Source organism: Battus philenor, unplaced genomic scaffold (genome assembly GCF_028537555.1).
Source record: "Battus philenor isolate CCGP_79_NKW_IND1 unplaced genomic scaffold, ilBatPhil1.0.hap1 SCAF_15, whole genome shotgun sequence".
Taxonomy (NCBI): Eukaryota; Metazoa; Arthropoda; class Insecta; order Lepidoptera; family Papilionidae; genus Battus; species Battus philenor.
Window position 1 is genome coordinate 11,946,365 of NW_027181677.1, and position 17,477 is coordinate 11,963,841.

General features: G+C 36.0%; 1 protein-coding gene across 2 annotated transcripts in view; it reads left to right on the top strand.

Annotated features, from left to right (window-relative positions):
- The window catches only part of LOC137918843 (SH2 domain-containing protein 4B-like), an 86,617-nt gene extending 72,615 nt beyond the window's left edge, over positions 1-14,002 (top strand). Inside the window, exons 3-10 of one of the 2 annotated variants that reach the window (XM_068761767.1) lie at positions 3,178-3,297; positions 5,556-5,729; positions 8,106-8,333; positions 8,905-9,082; positions 9,927-10,034; positions 10,995-11,102; positions 12,637-12,831; positions 13,702-14,002. In XM_068761767.1, coding sequence (XP_068617868.1) covers positions 3,178-3,297; positions 5,556-5,729; positions 8,106-8,333; positions 8,905-9,082; positions 9,927-10,034; positions 10,995-11,102; positions 12,637-12,831; positions 13,702-13,799 — 1,209 coding nt within the window. In that variant the 3' untranslated portion in view covers positions 13,800-14,002. The remainder of the gene's footprint in view (positions 1-3,177; positions 3,298-5,555; positions 5,730-8,105; positions 8,334-8,904; positions 9,083-9,926; positions 10,035-10,994; positions 11,103-12,636; positions 12,832-13,701) is intronic. The other variant, XM_068761768.1, reaches the window with a different exon arrangement.
- The last annotated feature ends 3,475 nt before the right edge of the window (positions 14,003-17,477 follow it).

Below are 17,477 nucleotides of genomic sequence, written 5' to 3' on the forward strand. Positions count from 1 at the left end.
TGAATCTATAGCTCATTTGCTAGCAAAAATTTTTACATTTAAAGCTTTTCACTTATTTTCAATCGTGTTTCCACTACATTCCATCTGTGTAATGTGATCACTTTGAAATATATCAAGTCAATTTATTTTTGTATTAGAATGCGACACGACAATAATTTCTGGCATTACAAAGCCTACAGAGACATAGTAAACAATAATTAATTTTAATATGGAGTAATTCGAATTTTAAAAACACCTTTACTATATTGTCATTACATTATTTATTATTTCCAAAACCTTTCAATATAAGATAATGTGTACCATATCCCAAATGGGCTATTTATGCATACCTTTAAAGCTTTTACACCTATAACCAATCATCCTGTATATCTCCGAATACTAAACCGATTAATTTGTATTATTTTTTTATTTTTTATTTAACAGTTTATTGTACACAATAAAAACACTAAAGTAACAATACAAATATAACTGACACAACAGGCACTACTTATTTCTAACCAGAAATTTCTTCCAGTAGGCCTACGGAAGGAGATTCATAAAAAGTAAGGCAGACACAACGTGCACAATAATTAAATTGAAATATTTACAATAGATACGACTTTTGGGCATAATTACATACTTAACATGAACATAAATGTATACTTACATATTATATACTTACATAAATAAGCATAATAAATAATATATATACATAATATAAGCATAAATACATATATAACATATATAACTAAAAATATTATATATACTAGACAACTAGCGATAAATAGTGCTCTTTGACTCGCTTTTTAAATACAGGTAATGATGGACAATCACGTACTTCGTAGGGGAGAGCGTTCCATAATCTTGCAGCATGGACAGTGAAGGAATAGGAAAAGAAATCAGAGTGATGGGTGGGGATGGCCAGTGACGTCCTTACGTTCGTACGACAAGGTTTGTCCTGGGCCCGGGAGAAGTGGAAGAGGTTACGGAGATAAGAAGGAGCAGAGGGATTGTATAGGATGTTATAGAGAGTAGAAAGAACATGAGCGTTCCTGCGGTGACGAATTGGAAGCCACTTGAGTTGCGATCGGAACTGGGAAATATGATCGTACTTACGTAAACCGAAAATAAATCTAATACATACATTTTGGAGACGCTCTAGTTTGTTTAGAAGCTTCTCAGTGGCATCCAGGTAGCACGCGTCAGCGTAGTCAAGAATGGGGAAAAGGAGAGTCTGTACGAGGGAGATCTTGGTTTTCAGAGGTAAAAAGTTCTGGAGGCATTTGAGCGAGTGAAGTGAAAAATGTAATTTTTTGCTGACCTCATTGACGTGCGGGAGCCAAGACAAATTGGAATCGATGTATTGTATTTGGTGTATTAGAAATTTTTGTGGATAATAATCATTTATTTTATGAAATTCTGTTATATTTATGACCATAAGTATACAAGTACCGAGTCTGAGGATATTTCTACTACTTATGTGTAATAACTCACGGTGAAACTAAGCATAACTTTTGAAGTTATGCTTAGTTTCACCGTGTAATTAAACTGAGGTCATATCTGGCAAGAAGTTTATCGTCACACTTATGATGATAAACTTTTTAATTTAAAACTATCAGGTAGTGTCTATTTAGGTTCAAAGGAACTATAGCTTGCATACATATTATTCTACACATTATTACTATATTGATGTTAATGCGTGGAATTAAATGTTAATGCTCACTCAGGAAACTAATTATCGTCAAGCATTCTTTATAAAACTATATTTGTAATAAGCAACTGTTGTGTTTCTCTTCCCTTATCAGTAACATTGCCTTCCGAGACGGTGGTATCTTCCTGTAGGGACAACAATGACGACACTTTATGTTGATTGATCATTAGAAAGCTTGTAATAGCCTTTTCGAATAAATAATGTTTTGAAGATTCCTCAGATGAGAAATATGACTCCCTGCAAAGGGAATGGTACTTAGGGCACATCGGGTGATCTCGGAATTATTTATTTAGCTAGATTCCTCATTCTTTACTTAATTTAGTACTTAATAAAGTAGTGAGTTAACTAAATAATGCATGAGATCCTTCTATGTAACGCTTGTATGTCGTACGAATTTACTTGGTTTAGTTTTAAAGTCGATGCTGTTATCTTTGTGGGGCAGTTATAGCTTCTTCCAACTCAGTATTCTAGTTGATTTGATCGTATGTTTAGTCAAGGAAGGCTTTTACTCTCTATTTCTCACAATCACTTACAAGAATACTCTGACTTCCAACTCTGTAAATTCGAACTCTTTTCATAGAATTTTATCTGGAACATTTTAGCGCATAATTTTTATAAATATTAATTAATCATAAATACTTATAATAGATCGTATGATTTGGAACAGTATACAATAGGTGGCGCTAGCAAAAGTCTGTCTATCTCGACCTATCGACTAATAGATGAGTTCACATTAAACATGCGGTTTGTCAACTCATGTATTTCCGAATTAAAACTACATCTATGCTATTAGAACTAAAATACTTGCCTCCTGTATAGCAATGCAACTGTTATCAGCATGTTCTAATTTAAAGGCTCCGTCCGGCGCCAGTGGAGCGGCAGTGTAAAGATGTGCCCCACCCGGCATCCGCTGATAAGAGAGACGTTTGAATTATGTCCAATATGTTGATAAATGTTCATTTGTTTATATCGTCTGTCTCAATATATAGTTAATATTTATTTAGCTCTAGTTACAGCTCCTTTTTGACCGTAAGGTTTCTTTAAAATACCATCATTAGGTGAATATTTTATGTGTTTATACGGACAGTTTATCGTCATCATCATATCAGCTATAAGATGTACACTATTGGACATAGGCCTCACAGTAGTTTTCTAATAGGACCGATTGAAAGCTGCCCGCATTCATCATCTTCCAACAGCCTTTACAAGGTCATCCGAAGTTAAACGCTGTGGTTATCAGCCTGTGGTCTCCACCTTAGAACCTTATACATCAGTCAGCTGTTCTGCATACCTTGTTCACTGCCACTTCAATTTGCCCCCCCCTTCTTTGGATCTCCTCAATCATCATTCAATATTTTAGTAAAATTTTGAGCAGATCACTGTTTGTGGATCGTGGGGAAGCTGACTTTGCCAATGCGGCCAGATGTGACAACGTTATAGTTTAAACACCCATATATTTAACAAAACTATTTTGATTTTTATTACAGGTGCGTCGCTGGCAGGTGTGGGACGACAAAGTAAGCAAAGAGGAGAACGAAAAGACTAAATTCCAAGCGAACGGCAAGAAGCAGGTTCAGTTCCTCAAAGGCGAGGATGGGGAGCCCTGGGTGGGTTGCATTTTGCTCACATTTTGTTTTATTACCACCATAACATGAAGGTTTCGAAACCGATAAAGATAAACCTTTATTAATATCGATAAGAAAATTTTCGAGAGATGACAGTATGAGTCAAGATTCTCGATGGTATTATTTGATAATCCTACCCATCAGTTTTGGTAGGATTCGGGATCTCATGAACCGCAAAGGGCTTTTCGATACCTGGGCAAGTCCAAAGGAGAGATTTAGATTAGTGATGCAGCAACAGAGACCGATATAATTTAATTTTTAATTTAACGAACGGAATGATATTTAATTGAGATAATGTTAGATTTTTTTTTCAATGGCCCCTGCTATTGGAGGCCTCTCGTACCCCTAATTAGTTGGGATCAGGGTCTTTGTTTACAAATAAGTTTTTCAGATTTTTTATCTTTACTCTTCACTCACTGTCATACTTCTCAATTTATTTTATTCTTACCTTACTTCCATCACACGTCTTTCAATTTGTTCTTTCATTCCTTCTTGCTTTCATCGCCATCCTTCCATCATCTTATTACTCTTAGGTGGCTAAGTACATTTTTTTTTATTCTTTATTTCATTATTTACATATTCTATTTCTTTTATCACAGTTTTCTTAAGGTTGTGCTTTCTTAATACTACACTACACTTTTCTTATTCTATTTTTCCTATTATTAATTGACTATTATTTTATGTGCAGTTTATTAGGTACCTACTTATCTATACTGTTTTGTTTCTATTAACAGTGTCACTCACCACCCTACGAGCAAACGATAGGAATGATGGGCGAAGGTTGTTGTCGCCCATCATTAAGGCGATGCTCTCTAAATCTATCTTTAACTTTACCTCCATTTCCAGGGCACTGCGTAGATATATGATATAGAGAATGTTAGATTTAATTATTATTGGATTATGATTTAATTTAATATTTGTTAATATCTTCGAAATACGCTGAATGCAGGGCGCTTGTAACCGGCCCTTTTATAAATCTATGTTCAACAATGGATGTTGTATGTCTGAAATGATGTTAATGGTGATAGTTATTTAAATTCAATATTACCTAATTTAAATTTTAATAAAATCAATCTTTGTGAACGAAGTCAAAGCCTAATAATCATAAAAAACTTTGATAGACATTCTCGGATACGTAGTAATATGATAACTACGCAATTTAAAATTATTACATTTTATTTTAAGATGTATTATTTCAGTTTTATGAAGGAGCTACAATTATTGTTGTTTTTGTTATATGACCAGGATGTATTAAATCGTACTTCTACCAAAAAAAAAAATAGTCATGTTCATTATTATATCTAACGATGTTTGTGTAATTTAAAACCTTATGTAGATGGCATAAGATACTATTTTTAAAATCGGGCTAACCAACATATTAAAGTAAAACATTTAGAAAAAAAATGACCATGTTTTACGTCTTATTCTTACACAAAAATGGTATCTAGACTGTGTAATGCTTAGTTTATTCACGTACTAAAGTTTAAAACTTGATCCGACCCGTCTGCGGACCATAAACAATGACATAACATTTGCGCGGGAAATTGGGCTAATGGCGGTCTCACAATGACATTACGTATGTAACGGTCAAGACGTTATTTATTCTAAAGCGCTACAGATTTACGGTTTGCATTCATTTGATGTTTTGCATATTCGTGTGAATTTTAAAAAGCGGTTACTACTTTTAACGCGCTGGTAGTTTTTTTTTTGGGTTAGCCAAGTATTTCTTTTCTTTCTTTTTTTAAAAAAAAGTTAAAATTAAATTGACCAAATGTCAATTATAAGTCTGATTTTGTTTGAAATTAGTTTCTATTGAATGATAATTTCCATCGCTTTCATTTTCGTAAGTTTCCAAGTGAAAGGATTATGAATTCCTTTATTAATAATTCCTTACTGAACACATTTCGATTCATCATCAAAATTTCAGCAATAAGACGTTCACTGATGGACTTATGCATACCCCCCACATATCCTCCAGAGACTTACAACAGGATGTGTTAAAAGTGGCCTGCATTCAGCGATCTTTGATGACCCTAACAAGATCTGCCCACGTGTGTGGAAGTCCTATGCAGCGTTTGCAAGTCCGTGGTCTCTACTTCAGAGCGTTAAGGCTTCTGTGGCTATTTCTTCTATGTACTACGTGGTCGAATAGAGCCTTCAATGTCAATTGCGTCGTATAAACTACAACTATGCCCTCTTTTAATCAAGAATCGTGTAACATAGCGTTGATATATCGTCAGGTGTGGGTGATGGGTGAACATCCTGACGACCGGACGATTGAGGACATCCTGGCAGAGGAAGCACGTCAGCGCGCCCTGTCCCAGGCGCGACAGGAGGCCCACCAACTCAGGAAGTCCGTGGAGAAGGAGCTCACACACCTTATTGAGTTTCAGCCGCTTGACGCCTTAGAACAGGTACTATATCTAAAAAATAGCAAAAATAGCGTTTATTTCAAAGTTTACGAAAGATACATGTATGGGTTGATTTGTCATAGTCGTAAAAGCTTTAAAGAGATGAACGTATGGCCCATATGCAGTCAATTAATGGTACTATCCGAAAGTCAATGGTTATAGAAACAATATATAACCTAATAATAATATACTAAAAAACCGTTTACAAAATAAGGATGAGAACATATTAAAATTAAATATTGTTTACTACATATTCCTGCAGACTTTGTACTGCCAGAAGTGATTAGTCTGTTGCATTTTATTAGAAAATAATAAATTAATGTACCTTATTTCCAAGTCATCACTTAGCTTTTAACTGACAAATGAAATATAGCTACCTATAGATTGTCACCTATCACCCTTTTTATTATTCAATCGACACTAATGCTGTTATATGTAGATAAATATTAATTTTGGGTGTCAAAAAAGGGCTTCTAAACCATAGACACATGCCCACATTTTGACATAATTTTTTTTTAAATTTTTGATCACGAAGAAAATTTGAAGTAAAAAAAAATAGTATGAGTTTCCCAGCTGCTGGACACGTATTACAAAATTGTTAACCCGCGGGCCCCGATAGACGGCATGCAAGTCGACTTCCTTTGACCGTATCGTTCGATATGCAACTCGGCTTTAACAACGCCACCGCAATTGACGACGAATTCCGAGGAACGCCGCAACAGGACACCGCGTCGATAAACAGCGTGCCATTCGATACGCCGCATTGTCGGAACCCTTTGTGCTGGTATTCCCGCGAGTGTATACATAGCTATGTAATTTTATAACACAAGCGTTCAGTTTGTAACATTCATTCTTCACTTCGCACAACAATGTTTCATTTGCTAGGACAAAGACCTTTTACTTGTAAATTACTTTATTATTTAAAGCCCCATCATCTTGAAAATGTTTTGTCTTGTTGCTTCAGAGTTGATAGACATTATTAAGAATGTTCAACATAATTTTACTAAGAATAGTTCTTAAATAAATGTATAGATGGCGTTACGAGTCATTTAAATCGCGCTATCGTGAATTCCTCGCCGAAATACTATACGTTCTAGCGATCTTCAAGCAATGATTTCATCTCCGTCGGAGTCTCACACGAAGGCTCTGAAACACGATTCTTTAGTTTTTAGTATAGTTCACGAACTCTTCCGATCCGTGAACTCATGTCAGACAAAGTTGTAAAAGCCTTAGGGCTAATAGCATCAACATCTTCGAAACAATACAACACAATTAAGTAACAAGTAAAAGAAACTTTTTATTATCAATTACTTACCTATTTAATGGAATCAGGCGTTACCTTGCGGAAGTCCGTAAGTAAGAAAAAGACCAATATTTAGCCACTTCCGCACATGCAGTGGTAGTCGTGCAACACAGTGCACCGCCCGCCAGCCAATGCGAACTACACAACTGCCACCGTCAAATCACTCAACACGTGTTTCACCCCTCCACGGGGCATCTTCAGGAGTTATGTTACACCGATTAGTGACTCTGTGTTTGGCATTTGTCAGTGGGCTGCCGGGCGGTGCACTTTGTTGCAGGACTACCACTACATGTGCGGAAGTGGCTAAACATTGGTCCTTTTCTTAATTATTTACTTTATTGTTGTTAGAAAAAGTTATAAGCAGGCTGCTATCAACTTGTTTTACTGGAAATCTGGCAGCCTGTCAGTGGTTTTAATGATGTTTGATATCCTGACACTATGTTAGTTGGTAGAGAATTGGACAATAGAAACTTTACCGACCTATGTAATAAGTTTTGTAGGGGACTGGGATTTGCGATCGTGGGTCGTGGATTAGATTCCCGAAATAAAATCTTATATGATTCATAATTTGCGCATTAATTATATAGAATCATTAAAGAACGAAAGTAATCGTATATATCCAAACAACTCAGCTCGGACCCGCAAGCGCGCTGTTAGACGTACACGCACAAAATGAACAGACGACATGAAGGTCGTCGTAAGACGCTGTTGCTGGAGGCTTCCAACCGGTCCTCTTGAAAGAGGCCTATGTACAGTAGTGGAGATTCCAAGATCAATATAATAATGTCAATTATTATGAATTGCAACACGTCTGTTAAAGCATATATTGTTTGGTAAAAAAAAATTTCTCCTGTTGTTCGTGGACAAAATGGTGATGATTACAATGATGATGGTAACTTAGGTGTCAAAACAACGAAAAAACAGTGTTAATGGTGACTCATGTCTGTCGATCAAATGTCTTTAGGATGTTCGGACGCGACTGTTTTGTATGTAGATGACTTTGTAGTCGAATAGTTCGAATCTAATAAGAGAGGTTTGATAGCGTAATTGTTAGAACATTGTTCCGTAAATTTCAGAAGTTCGAGTTGTCACCAAAAAATGTGGACTCCATAGAAGATACACTAGATCTGTATTGCTCGGTGGACGAGCTGAGAGCGAGGATCGAGGAGCTGGAACCAGACGTCGCGTCACCCAAGGAGCTGGAGAAGGCGGACTTCAACGACAGCATCAAGCTCGACCTCACCAAGAACACGATGCATTTCAACTTCATTGAAGGCAAACGAGAAGTCAGAGATGTTCTGCAGGTTAGTTGCAAAACATTACATCGATATTATTATCTTAACTTCTTTCTTTTTAATTTTATTTCCATTCTGTTCTAATCCGTTATCTTAAGAATCTTAAATAGAACATTTAGGAGAAGAATCTTTAAGATATCGACCGAGGCGCGTCTGCTAAGCCTCCCAGGGGAACCCCGGCTCGCTACATACTATAGTTTGACCAGATTGGGAGCTCTGTCGAGTTCCATCAAGCTCTCAGATCACTAAGACAACCATTCCATGAAGTGACTAAGCTGAAGGGGCCTTGGCTTGGGTTGTCACTGGTTAATAACACCCGTTAGGTATTTGTACTCAAAGGTGCCTGAAAGAGTTAAATCTCCACTTGATTGGTTTATATCACCTGGCTATAATTACTACCATTTCGGAAAGCGCTAAATACAAAAAGAAACTCTGCCAACGTTTCTATATACAATAATCACACTTACAGATCTTTGATGTAACTCATAGGACTTCACTGGGAACTTTGGCTCAGGCCGTTACACTACATCCAATATTAAAGTATGTAGTTTAGTATATAGCAGAACTCTATTTATTGCAGCAAGAGGCGGGGTTGGGAGTGACGGATGGTGTCAGTCTGCGCGTGGCGGCGTGGGAGCGGCGTGTGGCAGCTGCACGTGCCGGGGACATACTGCGTGGGCTGCGTGCACGTCGAGCACGCACGCTGCGCGACGCACAGCGCAGCACGCAGCAGCTTGACGCGGTCTGGCGTGAGCAAGGTCAGTCAACCATCATCACGTCAGCCGAGAGACCACTGCAAGGCATAAGCCTCTTCCGAAGACCGCTAAGATGACCGGTCTTGTGTTGCCCGCATGCAGTGACTTCTCAGGTCTTAACTCTTGTTCTCAGGCTCGCGGTCGCCACCTTATTTATTATTTTGTCCATTTTGTGATGTACGTGCAAAAGTACCATGCCAGAAAAACCTAATTTGATGGAAAATGTTATCTGCTCGAGGTCCTGTAATGACGTCTCTCAATTTAAAATAATGCTAAAAGGATTCCAACCGCGTCCTGATCTATGAGCCCTCTTTAATGCAATGCAAAAATAAAAAAAATCGATGTCAGCGACTATCCATAAAAGTAATATAATGCTTAGAAAATTACTAAAATAAACATGCTTTGATATATATTCTTACAGCTGTAAATATGTATAACACTTCATAAGTGAAGATTAAAATAGCTTGAGCCGTATATTATTTACGTTCATATTGATGAAAATGCCTTATTGACAGAAAATAATAAAATTTTAGTTATTTTTTGTTCTTTTCATCACAAATAGTGACCATAATAGGTCGAAGCATTACTAGTAATAGCGTGAAGTCAAAAATAAGGACATGCCTTATATCTTGAATGCTGAAATTGTTATTCTTTTAGCGCCATACGACGAATTCAGCATTGTTGGTAATTTTATAACTTGCCTGTAATATTTTAAACTAAGCCATTTTTTTCTCGTTTGATACAACCATGATTGTGACTTAACAAATGCAAGTGTCAAGAACTGCTTAAAACAAGATGGTACTGCGTGTCACCTTCAAGTATCAAAAAGAGAAAGCTGTTGTTCCAGAGCGCAAAGCCAAGGAGGCAGAGGCGGCCATGCGTGAGATCGCTCGCGCTGCTCGGAAAGCACACCGGCTCAGCGCTGAGGTGGAACCGCCGCCCTGTCCCTCACAAGGTAATCTAATCATCCGAAACATACAAATTATAACGAAACAACACAGACCGCGAACCGCCTCGAACCCCTGTTATCAAAGGAAAACAGACTAAAATAACATAAGAAAAGTGTAGTAATGTATTAAAAAAGTAAAACCCAAAAAAAGAAAACTGTGATATAAAAAATAGAATATGTAAATAATAAAATAAAATGTACCTAGCCACTTAAGAGTAATAAGATGATGGAAGGAAGGCGATTAAAGCAAGAAGGAATGAAAGAACAAAAAAAATGCAAGATATTGTGAAGGATAAAAGGAAAGAACAAAAGAAATTGAGATGTATGAAAGTGAGCGAAGAATAAAGATAAAATAATTGAAAAACTTATTTTGTAAATAAAGTCCCTGATCCCAACAAATTAGGGGTACGAGAGGCCCTCAATAGCGGGGGCCATAAAAAACCGTCATATGCCATTTGGGTAGCAATGAAAGTCCCATCCAAAATAAACCAATGACTGTTTATAGGGTTTAGAACGCCCCAAACAATACAAAATTCCTTACATACAAATTAGCTGAAACAAAAAAATTGCAAAAAGATAAAAAAAACAAAATTGCATAATAAAGACTAGTAACATTATTATTTATTTATAAATATACTAGTATTGGAATATGATAGTAAAAAAAAAAAAAACATTTTATATCGATTTTTTTATATCGACACCCCTTGGAATTTGGCACCGACACTACGTTTACTTGTTAAAACAAACTGACAAATGAACATTTCATTAAACCTTTAAGCCATACACACATACATCTTTCAAGGTCAGTGCCAAATAACGCTACTAGATGGCGTCAGTAGTACAATATTTTGACGTAAAACTAATAAATAGTCATTTAATAATGCTATCTGCGCGGAGATTGTTTAAAACGTAAATGTATAGCTAGCTGAAACCTGTAGTGCTAAATGACTGGCGTGATGTGTACAGCTGGCAAGCCGCCGAACCGTGAAGCCGTGGTGGAGTGGTTCAAGACGCACGAGCTGAAGAAGGGCGTGGGCCTGGACGAGAACAACAAGCCTGTCGACTGGTTCCACGGTAATAATACCATTTCATGTGTTACAGGTGTATTAATATCATGTATGACAGGATTAAAAACACTACTTTCATGTATGATAGTGACTAAATATTAATCTTATGTATGGCAGCCACCACCAAAAAAGCTAATCTCATGTATGTACGACAAAAACAGTTGCTGCGTGTATGACTGCACCAAAACACTAATTACATACACGACAGTACCATAAACATTATAATAAATAAAAGATGATATAGAAAACACTAACTACACTTATGTATTACAGCACCAAAATACTATTTGCATGTAGAACAGACAGCACCAAAAACACTTATTGCATGTGTGACTGCATCAAAACACTAATTACATATACGACAATACCATAAACATTATAAGAAATGACAGACGATATAGAAAACACTAACTACACTTATGTATGACAGCACCAAAATACTAATTGCATGTAGAACAGACAGCACCAAAAACACTTTTTGCATGTATGACTGCATCAAAACACTAATTATATATACGACAGTACCATAAACATTATAACAAATGACAGACGATATAGAAAACACTAACTGCACTTATGTATGACAGCACCAAAATACTAATTGCATGTATGACTGCATCAAAACACTAATTACATATACGACAATACCATAAACATTATAAGAAATGACAGACGATATAGAAAACACTAACTACACTTATGTATGACAGCACCACAATACTAATTGCATGTAGAACAGACAGCACCAAAAACACTTTTTGCATGTATGACTGCATCAAAACACTAATTACATATACGACAGTACCATAAACATTATAACAAATGACAGACGATATAGAAAACACTAACTGCACTTATGTATGACAGCACCAAAATACTAATTGCATGTAGAACAGACAGCACCAAAAACACTTTTTGCATGTATGACTGCATCAAAACACTAATTATATATACGACAGTACCATAAACATTATAACAAATGACAGACGATATAGAAAACACTAACTGCACTTATGTATGACAGCACCAAAATACTAATTGCATGTATGACTGCATCAAAACACTAATTACATATACGACAATACCATAAACATTATAAGAAATGACAGACGATATAGAAAACACTAACTACACTTATGTATGACAGCACCAAAATACTAATTGCATGTATGACTGCATCAAAACACTAATTACATATACGACAATACCATAAACATTATAAGAAATGACAGACGATATAGAAAACACTAACTACACTTATGTATGACAGCACCAAAATACTAATTGCATGTAGAACAGACAGCACCAAAAACACTTTTTGCATGTATGACTGCATCAAAACACTAATTACATATACGACAGTACCATAAACATTATAACAAATGACAGACGATATAGAAAATACTAACTGCACTTATGTACGACAACACCAAAATCACTTATTGCACGTATGACTGCGCCAAAAACTCTTCTTAACTACTACTCAAACTATACGTGATAGTAGTGAAGCCAATGAAGCAGAGTGATAATTGTGGTCGCAGGTCTGATCTCCCGGTCGGAGGCGGAGCGGGTGCTGAGCGAGTGCGCTCCGGGCAGCTTCCTGGTGCGAGTGTCGGAGCGCGTGTGGGGTTACGCGCTCTCGTACCGCGCGCACCAGCGCTGCAAGCACTACCTGGTGGAGGCAGAGCGCGGCTACCGCCTGCTCGGTGCTGCCACGCGCGTGCACGACTCGCTCGGTAACATATACACTTACACATACACACACACACATTTTCTTAACAGTTGCCTCGTCATTGCTGAAGGTCGTGTCAGTCTTGAAACGCCTTGACGGAGTCGATGATATGCTCTTTTCACACTATTCTAATTACCGCTTTTCTTAGGGATGATGCAATGGATGGTTCAATCATCGTTATTATTTCTCACTTGATCAGACCAGCGGGTAGGTGATCACCCATGTGGTCTTTTACCGTCTACTTTACAATCAGTAATTTGAAGTTGTTCACCCACACAACTCGTTTAATAATCAAGCACGCTTACACCAATGTGCACACAAGAAATTGAGTAATTGTGTTTACGGTGATGTACACGCATAGATGAACACATTAACGTTCACGCACACGTGCACACGTAGAAGCGGACATGTACACACTGATATGTACGCACACATGCTCAATGGCGTACACACATATCCACACTAACGTACAAATGAAGTTATACACGCACACATGTGCACACTGTCGTGCACGCACACATACATTGACGTACAAGCGAACATGTATACACTGATATACATGCACACGTTTACACACCGACACGCTGGACACAGTTAAAACATTGAACACGACATCAATTCTGTATATATGTTGTGTAATATTCCTTAAGCTAGTAACCACCTGTCTTCACTGAGCATCTCTAGCAGTAACTAGAACAGTAGTTCTTAATAAGATGTACTGGACTGGCGTTAATAGTAGCAGCGTATGATTTTGTATTACAAAATTTTGTCTCTAACCTCACTGAAAAGTTACACGCAACCACGTACTATAACATCTCGATATTGTTCTGTCGTTGGGGTCCCTTGTATCTATTCACTGATCGTATTGTTTCAGCGGAACTCATAAATTACCACAAGACTGTCGCCATCACGGAGAGCGGCGGTGAACTGCTCGTCTCCCCCTGCCCGCCGCATCAGCCGCCTGCGCTCTGAGCATGCATCTTTACGATTATGACCTTTATTAACATGTAATTTAGTGATTAAGTTCGTATCCTTATCCTTGGATCCATATATGAAAGCTTTTAGGATAACGAATCGGTGATGTCCCCTATCGGAACATTTGATTTATTGCTTTATGTATAGTAAGATAAGGTCGTTTTTTCTTTGTATAATTACATTCGATTTGAGCTATAGTCCGTTCGTCGTAAATCATTGTCGGTGTGGCTATGCACCGCAAACTAATCGTTCCAAATTAGAAAGTCAAGTTCACAGCGACCAGTTGAAGGGGCAGACTTTCGGAAGAAGCGGTTTATTATCATTAATTCAGCTAGTTAGCTTTCAGGACGCGTTCACTGCTGTATAAAGGTCTACCCACTTAGATTTCTAATAAAATCGTTTGTAAGCGGCCTGCAACCAGCTTCCTCGTGAGTTGGTGTCCAACCCTGTGCTTGCCGGTTCGTAGTCTCCACTATAGAACCTCAAGCCACTTGTAGCCGTCTATACTGCGGTCTACGGGGCCTGTTTACTGCTACTTCAACCTTTAACAAAAAAATGTGAGTTAACTTGGTTCATCAGCGAATCTCACCTCTAGTTCGATCTCGTTGAGAAATCCCCAGCAATAGTCCTCTGTTAATTTGGAACTGTTACATGTTTCACTGCATTCTTTACGCAAACGGACTTAAGATTAAATCATCTCGTATTTGAGTTCTATAAATTCAGAGCATTAGCAATGTTTGTTTAGATTTTTGTGGACATTTTCCCGAAAATATCACAAGAAAAGTGATTGATTGTTTTTTACATATTTGTAGATTAATAACATTGTACTCAACGCGCTAATGGATGCAAACTTCGAATAAAGAACTACTTTAATATAAAATGATCTCGAAAGTTTAAAAATTCGCTTCCCCTCATATTTAGCAATAATAGTTAGGAACTAAACGTATACATTATAGAATAAACTGCATATTTATTGGGACTAAAGAAAATCCGCTTGCAATGTTCAATGTTTCAGTATTATTGGATTACATCGGAAATTTCACACCAAAGTCGATTCCTGTGAATATCTACGTTTTTCTTAAACATCTAATTTTTTTTTGTTAATGTATACCTGTTTACTTAGTCATAAACTGCCAATTAGAATAAAAATGTATGTAAACAATATGGTTTTTTATTTAACTATTATTTTGTTGTAATTCCCATTGCCTCTAATATTTTTAACAAATTTACATGATATGTAATAGGTGATTTACCAGTGATTACATAGTGTCTGTAATAAAACAGGAACGGCATATACGAAATTAGTTGTACCCCATCCTCTTCGCGTGCCCAGCACTGCTTTTTATGGGTGAAATTTTTAAACATACAAAAAATATTATCAGAATTTTTTTGGATATCAATCTATTAGAACTCCCCTAATCTCCTACAACCTTCTTGGAGGGAAAATTTGTACACAATTTGTACTCTCTCTGTCCCTCTCTCTCAGTCGACCTCTATTTCGTTTACTAGGGCAAAGTCAGAAGTATGTTGTTGCTCATTTTTTGAACCGAGCTATCGTTGGTCGCTCCAGGTGTACATGATGATCTTAATTACGTACGAAACAGTGCTCCTGTGCTCCACATATGAATCAGTTGTGTATGACTTGCAACTTATGTGCACTTGCATGCGCGAAGAACGTGTCATTTTACCATTGCTGATGATTTGTGAAGAGAGACCGAGCACGAAGGAGCGTTCGATCACTTAATGTGTCGTGTTATACATATAAAGTAATTAAACCTCTTGTATTGCAATTGTAACCCTATACATAATTAAAAATAAAAAAAATATTTGTGAAAGATATTGGTTCAAATTATTATTTCGACAGATCACAAACAACTTGGTGATATATTCAAATTACTTTTCATTAATATTTATTTTAACACAAACACACAAACATGAAAACTTAAAAAAAATGTTCTAAATTTTAACGACTTCAAAACTTTATTTAACATAAACTTTTAATAATACAATTAATACTAAACTTTCAAGATTTATTTTAACAAAACAAAAGAATGCTGTTTGACATATGACAGTGTAACTAAGATTTATATATTTTTTTCATTTAGTTTGAAAAAAATTATAATACAAATGTTTCCTTATTATATCAAACAGTTTTTAATTTATATTTTAATAAATTACAGACAAGAGGATAAGTTTCATTGTTTTTTTTATTTACATAAAAATGTTTTTGTTACAAGTTTATTTTTAATACATAAATTATATTAATCGAATTATGTTAAAATTTACAAACGACATACGTAAAATGTTTATAAAACAAGACAAGATAATTTAATGGAAAATATGCGTGTGTTACAAAACTTTCAGTAAACAAACTTATTAGTGCATTCAGGTTAACAAAATACTGACTATTTCAACTCATTATAACCACACTTTAATAACTTGATGATAGTAAGTTATTAAAAAAAATACTAGTTGGGATGACGACATAGTTAAGTCGCAGGAAGTTACTAGATGAAGATAGCGCAAGAGCGGTGATCGTGGAGACTTTTGGGGGAGGCCTATACCTTGCAGTGGGCGCCTATCGGCTACCATGATTAGGAAATAAGAAATCGATGTTCATCTTGAATAGTTAAACTAAGGCTTTCAGAAACGAATGCCTCTTTGGCCAATTTTAAAATGGAGGAAAATCAATATTTAGAAATTCAATATTCACAGCAACGTACTTAAGTGAATTATTTTATGACAATTTAAAATGCCATAAATCTTAATACGAGCAACTGAAGATACAGAATAAGTGCTTTCATTAAATTCACCAAATTTAATAGAATTAAATTTTAAATATTTAAATTAGTACACATTTTTTATTATTATTTATATGCTGTCAATAAATATAATTCCTTTTGCAATGCCTTGATGCAAATCTTTTAAATACGTATTCAATTGTTGCCAAAAATTTCAGATCTATAAGAATGGTTCGATTTGTTAAGGAGCTTATCCACTTCTGTAGTTCAGAAAGTTATTTTGCCCGACAAGACATGAACAAACTCTACATGATATCGGACCACTTATCAGTCAATTCAATTATGTAGAGACTTGTATCGCGCAAAACGACTACAAAATCACATATACTCATAACAAAGTCGTACAAAATTGAAGCTGGTCGAATGTAGTCGATGGATATATTTCTAGAGCGTCATACATACCTCGCCGGGTGTTTGAAGTTTTTGTCACAAATCACAGTTCATCAGTACACCAGGTTATCTCAGAGCAGTGAAATATCACAAACGACAAAATAGGCAACATGGGGTTAATTGCAACACTACTATATTTATTGTATGTTTATTATAAATTTAAATAATATATGATAATTCGTTACAGATGTAAACCCTATAAAGGTGTGAATAAATAGCTCATTCATCAAAAAATTAAAAAAAAATTTTAAAAAAATTTTTGAAAAACTTTTTTAATTCCTGTCACTACATATTAAAATTAATTATTGTTTATTATCTGTCTCTATAAACTTGGCACTGCCAGAAGTTATTTGTCTGTCGAATTATGACAGAAAAATAAATTAATGTAACATATTTCAAAGTGATCACTTTATACAGGCTAATAGGAAATAAGTGTAAAAGCTCTTTGCTGATAAATAAGCACAATACATTCACCACTATATAG